This window comes from Lagopus muta, chromosome 2 (genome assembly GCF_023343835.1).
Source record: "Lagopus muta isolate bLagMut1 chromosome 2, bLagMut1 primary, whole genome shotgun sequence".
Lineage (NCBI taxonomy): Eukaryota > Metazoa > Chordata > Aves > Galliformes > Phasianidae > Lagopus > Lagopus muta.
The window spans coordinates 89,939,230-89,955,325 of record NC_064434.1 but is presented as its reverse complement, the minus strand read 5'-3'; the positions used below and the strand labels follow the sequence as shown (position 1 = coordinate 89,955,325).

General features: G+C 36.1%; 1 protein-coding gene across 1 annotated transcript in view; it reads left to right on the top strand.

Moving 5' to 3' along the window:
• The window catches only part of USH2A (usherin), a 391,434-nt gene that overhangs the window by 37,347 nt on the left and 337,991 nt on the right, over positions 1–16,096 (top strand). Inside the window, exons 4-7 of the mRNA XM_048935557.1 lie at positions 10,053–10,188; positions 11,195–11,258; positions 14,052–14,346; positions 15,334–15,518. Coding sequence (XP_048791514.1) covers positions 10,053–10,188; positions 11,195–11,258; positions 14,052–14,346; positions 15,334–15,518 — 680 coding nt within the window. The remainder of the gene's footprint in view (positions 1–10,052; positions 10,189–11,194; positions 11,259–14,051; positions 14,347–15,333; positions 15,519–16,096) is intronic.

The following is a 16,096-nucleotide window of genomic DNA, read 5'->3' as shown; positions in this document are numbered from 1 at the left end:
TTGGTGTTGTCAAACTGTCTATTGGACTGGATGAGCTGCAACTTCTTGCAATTGAATGTCAATAAGACCAAAGCAATTTTGGTTGATTCATAGTGCCAGCTTAAGTATATTCACTTGCACAGATTACATTTGACAGATAGTTACCTTCAGCTGAACTCTGTGGTTAGAAGCCTTGGTATACTCTTGACAGTGAGCTTAGAGTTGATGCCTTATGTTTATTTCATATCCTGTTTTTGCCTTCCTAATACTGCATGTGTATGTCTACATTTAAATAAATTCACAGCTGAAGTACTAGTCAGTCCACTTGTTATCTCTGGACAGAATGTTGTGATGAGTCAATTCCAGTATTTTTAAAATGGTATGTTTTTTTTTTTTTACCATTCAGGCAGTTTTAATTTCAAAAGGCATCTAGTTGTGGATTTTTTTATTTGGAACTCCTGGAAAAGCATATGTTGTAGTCTATTAACAAGAGTAAAACCAGGAAAAAAAAAGTAGAAGATAAAACCAAAGATGAAAAGGTTATTCCTTCTGGCGTGGTTTTTTTTTTTTTTTTAATATTCTAGCAGTTTGCTGGTCTGCAGGAAAATATAATTCAACACAGGTGTTATTAAGCCCTGTTATATCAGTGAAAGTTAAGATCCTCTTGTTTCTGCAACAAGATTGTGCGTGGTATCATCAAGTACAGATGTACGTGCATCCTCTATAAATCTTGTAAAGAAAAGCTTCTTTCCAGGTCTTCTGGCGGTCCAAAAATATTCTGGGTTAATATATAGTTTAATTCACTTATTACCTTGTTCCTACTCATGGCAAACAAATATTTTGAAGCTTCATTTGCAGTATACTGAGGAAGGACTGAATTCTGAATTATTTCAAAACATTTTTCTGTGCAGTTTGCTAGTCAGCTTAAAGCAGCATCTTGATTTTGAAGAAAATTCAGTTACTTAATGCCAAATTGCTTGCATGAGTGCTGTTACTGCCTACTTCCAATTCAGTAGCTGTTTGTAAAAGATGCAGGTGATTTTTCCATCTATTTTTTTATGAGCTTAAATAAGTGAAGAAAGGTCAATTTTAGAGTTTTTACTCCTTCCAGTGACTGTTTGGAGTGCAGCTTCCTTGAAATCTGATATGAACAAACAAAAAAATACTTTATAAATTACCGTGTTTGGTAAGCTCTGGTGATAGGGTAGCAGAGCTAAGTTTGTATTTTTATCTACTGATTAAAAAATGAATTTCAATCTACAATTATATTGGTATAATTTCCTTTTAAAAATGACAGGTCAGAAAAAAAGGAATGTGTCCATGAGCATTCTTTATAAATACTACATTCCCTGATCACACTGTTACTTAAGTTAGTGAATGGCTCAAGACCTTTTTGTTTTCTTCTTGTACAATGCTCTTTAGCCTGAGAACCAAAGATGTGTGAAAAATGTTACTATGGAAAGAACATAGATGTAGCTTACTTCTATCATCATATATTCTTTCCTTTAAGCTTGCAAACAGGCTGCTTCCAATGCTTGAAATACAGAGGGATGGATGGTCTGGGCTTGCTTGGAGGTGCAGAGTTCTATTTAGAAATGTGATTTAATTTGGCACTAGTAGGTGAAATAAGACTTGTGTGCATGATTTTCTTTGCTGGAATACAGTGGGCGAAAATCAAAGACGTAAAGCTTCTAAGGAACCGTAATAGCTATTTAAGGCAGTACTCCCCTTCTCAGCTTGATCACATCCAGACTGTGAGAGAAAGACTGACCAGATTCACAAATGTCACCAGTCTGATTAAAGTTAAGCACTATGCAGAGGTCCATACACAATTATAGATATGTCAGGATACCCTAACACATTTATCTACATTTATTCATCTATACATCTACCTATTTTAAGTTAATTCATTCTCTTGCTAAGCTTTAGATCTGCAAAATACCCCTTGTTGTCTCCATTTTAATTCCAAATAGAAAATTAAAATTTGAAGAGCAAAAGACTGAATATGAATTCTCTATAGGTGGCTCTAAGAGGATGGGGGGAAGGGTAAGACTACTATAGATTTTGGTGGAAGAAATAAATCTGCCCAAACATTCCTAGCAAACGTTATGATTGGCGAAATATACTTACACTTCAAAAGTGTAGTAATGCTTATAGAAGTTATTACTGAATTATCTGTTCAGCTGATGTTTTAAACTTCATTTAGACTGCATGTGGCATATACTGTAAGGAGAGAAGCAATACCAGATTATACAAGCAGCTTGTACGCTTGTGCTGGTCAGCCATGTGGAGTGGAGTCCTGACACAGCTGTGGAACTTGAGCTGTGGAAACTATTGCATCTATTTATCTACCAAAGCAGTCATAAAGTGGCTGATGGGGGGCTTATCTGAAGGTCTGGGAAGCATACAGGAATTCTAGGGTAAACTTTATTTTTTATTTTTTATAGTACTTGTAAGAAAAATACTTACTTGGTGGGCACATACAGTGTTCCTATCTGACTTTATTTGTGTTTAGAAAAAGTTAAATGTGAATGTAGTAAGCTAAAAAGGAGAACAAAAACTAACAATAACGTAAAGAATCAATAAATAGTATAGTAAAGAGAACTAGAAAGCCAAGAGGCAGAACTAGGAGGAGGGAAATGTTCCTTTGAGAAGGATGCTCAAAGTGCTTACATCCTGCAATTTATTCAGTGAAGAAAAGCATTAAACTGTGGTAGAAAGTTGTCTGCCATTTCTGATGTACCACATTAGGGGCACATAGCTCAATTTTTAATGATAAGTGAAAGGCAGATGTAGTGGTTTTCTTTGTCATTACCTCTGCTTGAATCATAGCATAAGATAGATTTGTATTTGTGCTAATGGTTTCACACAGTGTGAAACACAAAATATCTGTTTGTCCACTTTGTATTCCTTAGTCAATATCACTGACCTTTCCTCTTTACAAAAATTAACTGAAAATATTAACATTGCATTGCAGACTTTGTAACTGCAGCTTGAGGAAGACTTGCAATTATGCAAGAAAATACTGAAGTACCTACCATGTGTCTTGTCTCTCTGATGTGCAAAATCCCCTTAATGCATCTTCTATTAACTGTTATACTTCTGATTCACATGTGCTCTCTCAGGGTAAAAATGTGAACCCACATGTCACCCAATGGTAGGATATGCTGTATATCTTTATATAAGCAGGCAAAAAGAGCATATTTAGACAGGTTGAAGGTGAAAAAGATTTTTATGTTCAAGTTTCTGATTACACTATTATAGCAGCATCACTAATTCCCTTCCTTCCATCTATTTTCTTCTTTCATCTGTTGTCATTGGTGACCACTGTTGATTTGTTGACTCTATTAAAGTATTCAAGGAAGCCACAGGCCTGTCATTTTGGCCATAACCTTAATCTGTTTTCTCACCTTGGGAGAAAATGTGTTAATACGCTGTTTGTTTCTATAGTGAGCTCATTGAAGAAGTTCTTGTTGCAACAGATCTGCAATATGTTTAGAAGAAAAAACGTTTTTTCATGAATCTTGACTATTTTAAAAGAGAGCAAGCTGTGCTTAGGAAGCAACTTTTGTAAGGACCATGCCAAATTAAGTGAACAATTGTAACTGAATGCTGTGTAGTAATTTTTGAGCTATGTGAATTACAGCTTCTTCTGATCTGTCAGAATCAGATTCCTCATTATTTCTGAATGATTAAGCAAATCATTTATGCTAACTTCTGCTTTCATTTATATCTTTGTAAATCCTGTATAGCTCTGTTCACTTTGGAGACGCTTAAGGTCTTATAGCAAGTAAGGGGAGGGGGTCATTTCTGTTTCTTGCCTGTTGGCTGTTCTGGGAAATAAATGGAACATTTTTAAATGCCTTACCAGGTAAATTGCATAGCTACTCAGTTGCTGTTCATAAAGCACTTCAAAATTCTTAGAATTTTGTGTGGCTGTCTTTATAATAATAATAAACTTCTATTTCTGAGAAACTCATTGATGTGTAAATAGAGCTTATTTAAAGGATAAGCTAATGCAGATTTTTTTTTTTCCTACAGTTTGTTTTTGTTCAGTTTTTGCTTGTTTTCTCAGTAGAGAAGCAAGTCTTAATTTTAGCTTGTATTTAATTTTAGAATTTTGTTTGCATTTGCAATTAACTAAATTTGCATTTATAATTTAAAAATTAGCAAGTTTTTTTTCCCTCCAGATTTAGTTTACAAATCTGTAATATTTACCAGGATACAGTTTGGTGTCTGGTGTATATTGTAGTTTCCTGAACTGCACCTTTTTCATCATGTCTGTAAATAGCGGCGTGCATTACATACACTGGATTGTATTCCTTTTTCTTTTATTTATCTAATGACAGATGTTTGGTCCTTGTTTGTTCTGTGTCGATCTTTCCTGTTCCTGCCATCTGAGACTTTCTTTGGTGATATAAATAGCCTTAAGAACTGAAGTTACAGTTGAAGTGTTTGGCATCACTTAATTGGCTGGAAAACTAAATAGGCTATGGTTGGTATCATTTGGCTTGAATGACTGGAAAATACTTTGCTGCTTTTATTTTTGGTGTCAAAGTCCTTTCTATTGTGGAGCTCCCTCATCTGTGGCCTGTCAGTGTGGTAAGGAATCCATATGATTTCTTCATCTGTCTTGTTAGATGCTGTGATCTAACTATTAGAACAGTAGATGAGAAGAAACTTTAAATTGTACATTGTGGTTATTAGAAGCTATGATGAGTAAGAGTAAAAAAAAGTATATTTAACCAGTAAAAGAGATGAAAGTTGTTTTAATTTACCTGAAACACTGTAAAAAAATCTTTCTCAGGCAATTAAATATTAGAATAGGAAAAATAACCTAATGGGTAATATTGTGTTTTTTTTTTTTTTAAAAACATGTATCTCTCTAAATCATTGAAAAATTGTAAATTCTCAAATATTTAGGAAAGAGACTAATTCACCTGTTGGTTGTGTATCAGTTACTGCAGTAAAGTCCTGATATCTGTTAAGTGATTTGGAAATCTGCTTTTGGTAGTTTGCATTATTAGACAATGGTGCGTTAAGGACTCTTTTTCACATCTCTACTTGCTAGTTTAATTAATAGAAATAATTTTGTACAACATGTAGACAGTATTAGGACTTCTTTAATGGGAAAATCATACAGATGCAAGAATGTAGTGTTTGCTGAAGGAGAATTCACTCCATTTATTTTACCTGAAATGATGCAATTTGATTCTACATAGGTGAGATTAAAATGGTCTCAGTTGCTTTTATATGTATATTACAGGCCATTTCAATGACAGGATGATTTGTGTAAGTAAAAAGTATTTGATGCTTAATTAATCCAGATATCACGCACAGTTATTGTTATGTAATTAATGTGTATGTTATTACCTGACAGCCCAAACTGTATAGACTGGCATCCTGGAATTCTCACAAACTGATTTGGACTGAAAAGTAATAATTATAGCTCAGAAAAGAAAAGGGGGGGGGGGGGATCCATATAACTGTTTCATTTACTTGAGACCCCAAATTTATTCTACTTTTATACTAATAAGGAAGGTGATGTTTCTTTTGCCAGGCATATTGAGTGGTTTTACTGAAATTCTGTGTTTTATTTAAAAGAAAAAAAAGAAAAACAGCCACCATAATTTTTCAATCAATCTCTACAGTCTGTGCCTTTGGTAACTACCAGCTTCTGCATTCAAGGAACAGCAGCTTAAATTGATGAAAAGAAATCCATGAGAAGTTACTAAGTGTATAGAAACCATGTTAGGCTGAGAAAAATCTTAGACCTGCCAGTGCTTTGAGAGCCAAAGAGTATTTGGAAGCAATGTCATTCGTCCTTACTTTTCTCCCATATGCTCCTCTTCTGCTTTTTGCTGTTGTTAGTCATGTGGTCTTTGCTTGTACAGCTGCTCTGGATTTGATTGTAGTGGGTTTTTTTTGCCATGAGGTTGCTGTAATATGGTGGAAGTTTCTGTAATTAGTTAATACATGAAAATACTCCTGTTTTTTTTCTTCCGTTATTGCTCAGCCAGATCTAAAGTGGCAACACTTAAGCTAGTTTTCATTATTTTGCTTCCATGAGTACATTTTCAGATGAGAAAATGATTGTAATGCCTTTGCTGTCCATATCTAGTTTCATAAACAGAAGATTGTCCTTCACTGATTTTTTTTTTTTCATTTTGCACTGTGGTGACCCATCAGGGTAATTCTCCCTAGGTAGGCAGTGGTTGGATTAGACATAATTTGGAAATAAGTGGTTTGAATTGGCTCAAAGGGCAATTGACTTGTGAACAGGGACCTTCAAAGAACTTCATTTCAGATATATTAAATGAACTTGCTTTTGGCTTTGGCCCAGCACCTCTCTTCTTGTAAGTTCTGGATCATGACAACCGTGCTACTAGAGGAAAGATTGTGTATATTTTACCATCTCAGTACATCATCATATGGATTTTCCATTGCTTGAAATTGGTATTAAGCTCTGTACAGGCAGAAGCTAATGTAGTTGCAGACTGAGTTTTTCTTAGTAACTAATCCTTGCCACCTTCCCATGAGGTGATTTGTGAAGTATTTGACAGATGGAGAAGCCAAGAGGGAGAGATGGTTTCAGAGCTGGGATTAGAGATTTGGAGTTCCAGACTTCTGGTACTGTGCTCTGCAGCAAACAAGAGGCAGTGCTTTCCTACCCGTCTCATCTCATTCTCTTAGGGCAAATTCCTATAGAACTTTATTTATGAAGACAATAGGGGAATAATCCCATTGTCTTAGTTAGATACTAGTAAAATTAGTCTTTTATTTCCATGATATTGTATGCAATTCAGTGCTGATGGTCAGAAGACATTAAATAACCACATCAAACAGCAGACTTGGTGCCAACCTTCATTCTTATTTTGCTTAGGCTAAACTGACACCAAACTTTGAGGTATTCCTCTCCTCCCACAGCGGAGAGCCACTGGGATTTTTTTCTTTATCCCACACATGGCTTCCCTCCTACATTTTCCTCCCATGTCAGATATTCATACCCCCTTTAATAACCAGCAGGGGGATCATTACACTGAGCTACTGCCAAATGCATAATGACTGCTGCCTTTGCCTTACACAGTCACTGCACTACTGATATCCAATTCAGCATTGTAAAGTGCTTAGGGCTACCTTGGGGATGTGCTATATTAAACCCAACTATTCTAAATCCTATTTAATATAAAGAGATTGTTGATGGGGGAGGGGAGAGGGAGATTTAAAATTGTCGTTAATCACCTATTTTCAACAAGTAAAAATACCTGATCGTTTAGGGCCCAATTCTGTCACTCTTAAGCCATAAATAGTCCCGCTAATTTTAATAGGGGCTGTGTGAAGGCAAGCACTCTGCTTACTACAGGGGGATGCAGAATGGGGTCCTGCAGAGGCTGTAGCTGAGGTGGTAATCTTGTGGTGAGCTGTTGGGAGTGAGCGAGCCCATTTCTGAATTCCATTTACGAATGTTTTACAGTGAAAACAGGAAATCAGACATGCTTCATATCTGGCTAAAAATAAAGATACTCTTAAACTTGTAAAAGACAACATTTTTATTTGAATGATATGACAGAGCTGCCACAGGAGTGTTACCTGCTATAAAGAAAGCTTAAGAATTATTACCTTTATTAGACCAGTGACACTGAGCTTTAGCCATACATTTCTAACTTCTGTCCCTCTACAGAGACAATTTTCTTTTCTTAAATAAACTGTCATGCTAGTGTTAATATATTGTTGGCTCCCTCATACTCTGAGAATACTGCTGATATAAAACATGTATATGTTAGATTGGTAATAGTATCTTTAGTGTAGCTGACTAGAACAAATGTGTTTCCCTCATGGCTGTGCTAATGTGATAAAGGAAAATTGGCTGTTCATCAGCTTTTGGCTGGGTAAAGACAGTAGAGATGGAACCACATTCTTTTTTATGCATTAATACCACTGAGAACTTTTCACTAGTTATATTTCATGTGCGGGCATGTTGTGCAAAGATGTTGTAAAACATGAGATAATGCTGCAAATAACAAAGTAGAAAAGCCTGTATCTTTTATGATGATAACAGTCAAACACCAAATGACAGTAACAGGCTGTAAAAAATGTGATGCAGAAAAAAAAATGCAATGCAACCACCATATACGCATATATGTAGGATCTTGCAAATAGGACATCAGATGTTTAGAGGGTTTGGAATTAAAATTAAATTTAAAAAAATGTTGCATTCAGGTCATTGATGTGTCAACATAAAGAATAATTTAAATGGAGAGAGATGTATTTTGAGTGGTTAAACTCGCATGCAGTAACTTCTAGAACAAATCTCATCGCTTAGTAATTATGGTAATAGCCTTCAAATTTCCATCAGTGGGAGGACAATAAATTTTCCTGTCTAGATTTGGAAAATATGGACAGAATGTGGAAACAGCAATAAAGCTCGGCATGCATGTATATGTTTGAAAGTGAGGTTTAAGAGGAAAAAAAAAAATAATCTGTACAATTTGATGTGAAACCTAAAGGAAAACAAAACAAGCAGGAAACCCTATCTCATTTCATATTTTTTTCTTAAAATACTTATACGCTCATGTTGCCTGAGGCACTGATGATGATGATCTGATTTATAGATAATTGTCTGTTTATCTTGGTCTGAAATTTGAAATGCTTTATTGTTGGAATAGCCATTTTGAGTGCTTTTATTATGGTTTTAAAACTGGTACTCAGTTTTCAACTTGTCTTTTTGCCACAAGTTATTGTTTTTTTTTTTTTTTTCATACATTGTTTGTTCTCGTGCATCTTTTAGTTTACTGGAAGCAATTATTCCAGGTTTATTTTTATTTGTCTAAAGTGGGTATCATGGCAGGCTGAAGCATTCCAGGTTTATTTGGCTGCTGTGGACATGATTGACTAGGCATGCATGTCAGCAAAATGGAACTGAAATTCTATGTCGGCAACAACAAAACAGTGCTTCACAATTCAAAGGCTACCAAGCTGCTGTGTGAAATAAGCTTCATGCAAGCTAAATATGGTTAAAATCGTGCAATTTCATTTTTGCAAAAAAAAATTGCTTCCTGAAATGAGACTAAATTTAAGAATTATTTAATAAAGTTCAAAAGTTTTGAATAAGTTGAAGTTAGCTTCAGTATTTCACATCATTAACAGATAGATAACTGTACTCACTGTGACTTATTTTCATCTTATCCCTATATTTTTGCGACTAAATTATTCTGTAAAATGCCAGACTGAAAGACTTCCATGTTAGCAAACTTTTCCCAATTTTATGTAACTTAAATATGGATTTTTAACTAAAAAAAAAAAAAGTATTTTGTAAAATCAAAATACTCAGCATCATTTGACTTTGTGGAGCTGGGAGAATGCCATAAACTATTTCTATGAACGTTTGCTCAAATTTAAAATGAACTGGCAGGGCAGGGAGTGCTTGCAGAAGACAGTACCCTGGAGTGCCGACTGAGCACTCGTTCTTAGCCAAGGGTTCCATTGATGTAACAGAATTGCCCACTGGGTGTAAAGCAGATGTAGCCAGTTTCTATACCATTCCCTTCAGCCCTTGTAATAAGAAACATGCTGGGGCCAGGGAGACATTTTGGAGGGGTGTTCAAGGCCTGGCTGAGATGTGCTGTGTTTGGTTATCCTGAGTGTGGTAGATGGTCCCTTGAGGCCTGGATGAGCTGATGTGTATGAGAAGAGCTCTGACAGCTATAGCATGTGCCTATGGCCTAAAGTGGTGAAGGAACTGTAACCAGTCTTGTACCTTGTGAAACAGACCCTTCTCTTTTTTTTCTCTATCCCTCCCTCTCTACCAGATCAGTGTACTGTAGATACTTCTTTATAAAAATCCTACAGTACTTAAATTAGTCTGTGCATCTGAATAATGATCTTATTAACTGGATTGCTAATGAATGAAGAGAAAAGAGGTAGCTTCTGTCAGTAGGTGCCAAAAATAAAGGCATGATGCCAAGTAGGTCAAAGTAATGTTTATGATTAATCAGTGATACCTGCAACATGCAGTGAAATCAAAAGGATTCTGTAATGAAACACACGCTTTCCAATTTTCATTGATTCCATAGGTGCATTACAGCAGAATTAGTTTCTTCTTGAATGGCTGGGAAGATGACAGCACACCTTTTGATTCAAGGATTCTTATGGGAACAGTTGCAGATACTAATGCTGGTGGGACACTGAAAATTGGACAAAGCTTCACAGGTAAATATTTCCATTTTTGTAGAATGCTGTAGAATATTCCAAGTAAGATATTACTACATGTACATAAAGGCTTTTCTGCTTTGTCCAACATACAGATCCCTGAAGTAATGTTTCCTATTAGTTTACTATTGTGTTTTTTGAGAAAATAGATAAAACTATTCTAGAATAGGGTTATTCTAATTGCATGCCTGTTTAGAGACAGGAGCAGAGATAAAGATTTTTGACTCTTCGTGTTCCTCATTTCTATCAGTACTTGTGTAAGCTACTAGCAGAATGAGAAGAGTTCTCTAGAGTTCAACCTCTGGAGATGCCTGATACTGTTATTCATCAACATCTGGAATTTCATGTGTGCTACAGCATGACATGATCATTGTAGAACAGCTTTAGGATGTTTTCTTGCTCTCCTCAAATTCTTGGCTCTGCAAATGTAAAAACACTGACTATTGCTTTTCAGGAATATGCAGAATTTGAAGCTAACTCCTAAATATATATATGAATACATAATTGTCACTTGGCTTTTTTGTGCTTTTGGGTAAGAAAGCCATTCTGTGTCCTGTTTCTTAATGCTTCTGTTTGTGATTTTGATTCTATAAAAATAGAATACAAAATAGCTATTAAATGTATTAAAGGATTATTTTAAACTACTTTTTATCTTTATTGTATAAATTGATAGGTACAGTTGTACCTACTGTATCTCTTCTCTAATTAGAGGTGGCACATGGACTGGCTCATTACTTCTGTCTAATGAGCCGATCCTTGTGCCACCTCTCTAATCAGAAAAGAGATAGGTACAAAATGTTCTTATAAAGTTATTATAAATCATTCTTCTTTTATTTAAAAAAAAAAGTTACTGCCTTTTACAGTTTTGTCCAAATCCAAGATGGTTTCATTCAGGGGGGTAATTGTGCAAGAGATCTGTGTGCTGGATTAAAGGCGCTCTCAAGCAGTGAAAAGCTGCCTTACGCTCAACAGGATTTGATTATTTATTTATGCTATATTTTCTTAGGTTTAGAGCAGTTTATTGGAAGGATGCAAGACTTTCGATTTTATCCAGTGGCACTTACAAACAGGTAAAGAACATTTTTTGTTAAAAATAATTAGGAGTGTGGTGATGAGAAAGAATAGATAACTTAATTATTTCTCACAGTATTGTGCTTTGTTGGTGTCTAAGTGATTGCTTATGATGCAGTTTAATGGGTGTCAACTCAAATGTGATTTTTGATCTTCAAAGTCTTGAGTTAAAACAAATTAAACAATATAGTATATTTTGCTTTTTAATTGTTGTTTAAGCATATGTAGGGAAACTCTAAATAAGGGCATGCTTTCCTTGCTAGTGTTTTCCTGTTATAATCTGACTTAGCAGGTATTCTAGCAGAAAGTAGATCCAGTTTCTAGTTTCCAATGCTTATAAGCTATGTAGGTGTTATCAACTTGTCATAATTCTGATATAGTATGTGCTGGTAAGCTTAGGCATGTTAAATGAGACTTGCCAAGCCTCCCCAGAGCTTTCTGTAAGCTGTAGGCAATCTCTTCCGTAAATTTCTGCAGATGGGGTGCTGCTTCTATGGCCTCCTTCCTTCCAGAGAGTAAAGTTTGCTATTGTTCCCAGGTATGCAGCATTGTGAACAGTTGTCTCTACATGTTTAGCCCTTAAAGCAAAGCTTACTGATAAGCTAACCTTCCTGTCGTGGATTTCAGCGTGCATCCACAGTTGTTTGTCAAGCAGTCTTTGCTCCCACCTTCTCACAAATACTCATGGGGAAATGCCTTGGTCACAGGGGAAAGGAGGAGAGAACCAATCCTGTTTAGACCAGTCCAAAACCAGTGAACCACTGATCCAAAGAAGAGGGACAGATATTTTAGCTGGTCAACATGCTGATTTTGTCACTGCCAGCTTGGCTCCTGTGCTTAGTGATTCCTTTCGTCTAGCTTCAGCTTCACTTTGGCATCAGACATCCATGTATTGTGTTCTTGACACTCACCCTTAAGTCTATACCCCCAAGAGGGTATTGTCTTAATTCTTCATTTTTTTCTATATGAAATAGTCCTCATAAACCACCAATGACTTTTCTACCTCAGCCCGTGTAGCCTTGAGCCAATTGCTTTGATATCCTCCATCCCCTAGGCCAAATTACAGTTGCCACTGCAATTTCTGTTGCCCTCCAGCCTCCCTTCCTAGTGTGTTACAAAGAGATGTTACCTTTGCTATCTAGCTCTTGCTGGATTAATCTAGTCAATTCAAACTGGCCAGAAAAAGTCAGCTCTTATTTGTCTGTGTGGTGCTATTGGGTAGGCTAAGCACAGCAACACTTGTGACTGCAGACCTTAAGGCTACTTAATAATAATTAAGGAAATTAAGGGGAAATGGACATAAGATGCAGCATAGGAAGTTCTGCACGAATGTGTGCAAGAACTTCTTTATGGTGAGGGTGATGGAGCACTGGAACAGGCTGCCCAAGGAGGTTGTGGAGTCTCCTTCTCTGGAGATAGTCGAGTCTCGCCTGGATGCCTACCTGTGCGACCTGGTTTAGGGAATCTGCTTTGGCAGGGGGGTTGGACTCGATCTCTAGAGGTCCCTTCCAACCCCTGCAATTCTGTGATTCTGTGATAATCTTTTGATAAGATGTAGAGTAGTTTCCTAGGAGCACTGATGTCTGCAGGACACGACAATGAACTGATCTCCTGGGAATTTAAAGTATTAATATAAATCTGAATTCCAAACTGTGAATATCATGTTGGTTGTATATTCTTTTGGAACAGTGCTTGAACTACAGTGCTCTGAACTACAGCTGAAGTCACTGAAAAGAATATAGCTTAAAAATTGAAAGATAAGGTATTTTACAAAGTGTTGCAAACTAATGATTTGTAACTTTGTCAATGCAGTTTTATTCCCACAAATCAGGTTAGAATGTTTACGTTGGATAAGCTGTGAATAAAAGTCTTTGTTGCATATGAATTATTTTAGGTCTATGGCAGTTGGAAAGGTCCTGTAACTGTGTTCTGTAGGATCTGCAGGGGCTGTTACTGATGAAAGGGAGATGGGATAAGTAAATTTTTGAATTTAAAAAATTCATACTTTCTGGGTTCCCAAAATCCTTTTACACCAGATATGAATGAATAAAGGTTTATATAATCTGCCCATGTCATTCACCTATTACTTTGCCTACTGTTTCCACCTGTCCATTCTGATTGGTAATATCGCTGAGAACTATAGTGATTCAACTGCTTTGACATAGGCTGTAGGAATCTAACAGGGTGATCTCAGAATGGGGCAGCCAAATCAGTGGATATATGTTACAGTTGGCTGAAAGGGAAAATATTTTTATCTACGTTGTATAGGGTGCAGCATGATACTTCTCATGCTGCCTTTTTGAAGGGTTTCAGGACAGGCATTCAGCTCGTCTATGGTTATGCTTCATAAAAAGCCAGTGCTCTGGGATGCTTAAGAACAGTCAAAATTAGTGACTGAAGTCAGACATGGTACCATAATTAAATACTGGTAGGGTTTTTTCCCTTGCACCTACGGCTGAATTAATCCTACCTGAGAAGATGTCCTGAGGAGTTTTTTTTCCCCTGGCTCTGTTTATTTGTGGAGCTCCATATTATGAAGGTTGAACAATGAAAGCAACTCAAGCACTTTTTCGTAGATACCTTCTGAAGATGCCTGCTGCTTGCTATTGATTAAGTAGGGACCCTAGGTGGCCTGATTCCTGGCTGATTGCCCCATTTGTATGAGATGAAAAGAAGCTTTAGGGCTTCTAGAGTAATCTAAGTTGAATTTTATTTAATCTATGAGCCTAGAGGCACAAAGTGACACTTGTCATTTTTTATCATGTCTGTAATTACTTTATGTGCTGTGACAGAGACATTTTGGAAGTATTCTCTGGAAAATTTCCTCATCTGCATACCCAGTCAGAGTGCCGCTGCCCTGGAAGTCATCCCCGGGTACACCCTTTGATACAGAGGTACTGCATCCCTAATGGTGCAGATGATACCACTAATGACAGAGTGCTGAGACTGGATGCAGAAGCCCATCCTCTGCATTACATCAATGATGATGACATTGGAACCACCTGGATTTCATCTGTGTTTGCTAATGGTACAGGTCTGGATGATGGTGTTTCTATCACAATAGATTTACAAAATGGACAGTATCAGGTAATAAGAGGATCACATTTGCTATTTGTTACCCCAGTCTAGGAAAAGATTTCATATTCACTTTGTTTAAAATTTTGGCAAACTCAAACTTTATGCATAAAGATGTGTTCCTCAAGATGCCAGAAAGAAAAATTCTATTATCAGCAGGAAACAGTGCCCTATAATTCTTGCTATGGAGTTTTTCTTTTTATGTACCTTTAAGCAGAAATCTGGACAGTGTGAATATCCTGTTTGAAGTCATCAATACTTAAAAATGTTGCTGTCTTCTAACTTAATTTTTTTTGTAAATTTCAGTTTGATTTTTGTAAATTTCTACTTCAATTTTCTCTTAAAATGGGAGATGAAATTTTTGTGCTTTTAGATATAAAACTGACAGCAGTCAAATGAGGTTTTAAGTTTGTAGCACACTAGCATGCCATAAAAGATCTGTTATGTTGCCTAAGTTTTTTTTTTCTTTGTTATAAATGCAGGAAAGGTAAAGAATGTGATGGCAGGTTTTGGCCACGTAAATAAGAAGTAGTCTGTTATTTAAAAGTCAGTTCAGATATGTGAAGCTTTAAAACTGATTTGGTGTATAGAAATCTCAACATTACATGCTGAGGGAAATCTTCATTGGCACAATACAGGTATCAGGCTGCATACCAAAGTGACAACAGATTCCTTAAATGCCATTTATTTTTGTCAAAATTAATATCAGAGTAATAAATTATGGATGGCTTTGTATTTCAATTTCAAATGGCCTTCTAGAAAAGAGTTTGAGTTTTGATGCAGCAGTTCGGTTGCTCTCTAATGTCTGAGAGAGCAAAAAGCTTGCTTAACAAAAACTGTTTTCAAATTCAAGACTATGTATGGACTGAAATGTTGGTTTTGTATTCTGTAGTTGTTAAAATAGACTTTTGTCATATTGAAATAAAGTAGTGTTGAATTTCTAAGTAATCTATAATACAGTCATTAATATCAATTCATACCTTTGCTCTCTTCTTGTAGGTATTCTATATTATACTACAGTTCTTTAGCCCACACCCTGAAGCAATAAGAATTGAAAGAAAAAAAAGAGATGATCTTAACTGGGAAGACTGGCAGTATTTTGCTAAAAATTGCAGTATTTTTGGAATGGATAACAATGGATCTCTAGAAAAACCAGACTCTGTCAACTGTCTCCAGCTTCCTAGGTATGAGTGGATATTATCTTCATGTTACAGATGCTCTGAACAGGTAGCATCCTGACACAATTCATTTCCATGTCCTATTGAGATAGAATCTTTTAATTTGGTATACTCATTTACTGTAGGCTGCTAGGTATATAAAAGATCCAAAATCTGACCTTTCGATTGAAGATCACCAAAAGGTCATCTGTCATTTTTATCAGATTTCAGACATTGAGGAATGTGACACAATTGACTGTCTTATTTTTGAGCTAGACTTCTGAAATTGTGTGTTGCGTGGGACTGTTATTGTCAGTAGAATTAGGGAACAGTGAGATAGAGTGGAGAAAGACACAGTTACAATGGATTGGTTGTACCTGTGCAGGGAGTATGAATGTATTCCTTCTGATCAATTATTCTGTGATCTCTAAGGCTGCAACTTATTCTGGAGCTTAGAAAAGAGGATAAAAACTTAAGAACAAAATGCAGTCACTTGACTTGACCTAACTACTAATCATGCAAAACATGTGAGAAATAGGTTCAAAATTGTAACTTTAAGCTTTTCAATTTTTCTAAGCAAGAACAAGACTAAAATCTCATGAGTG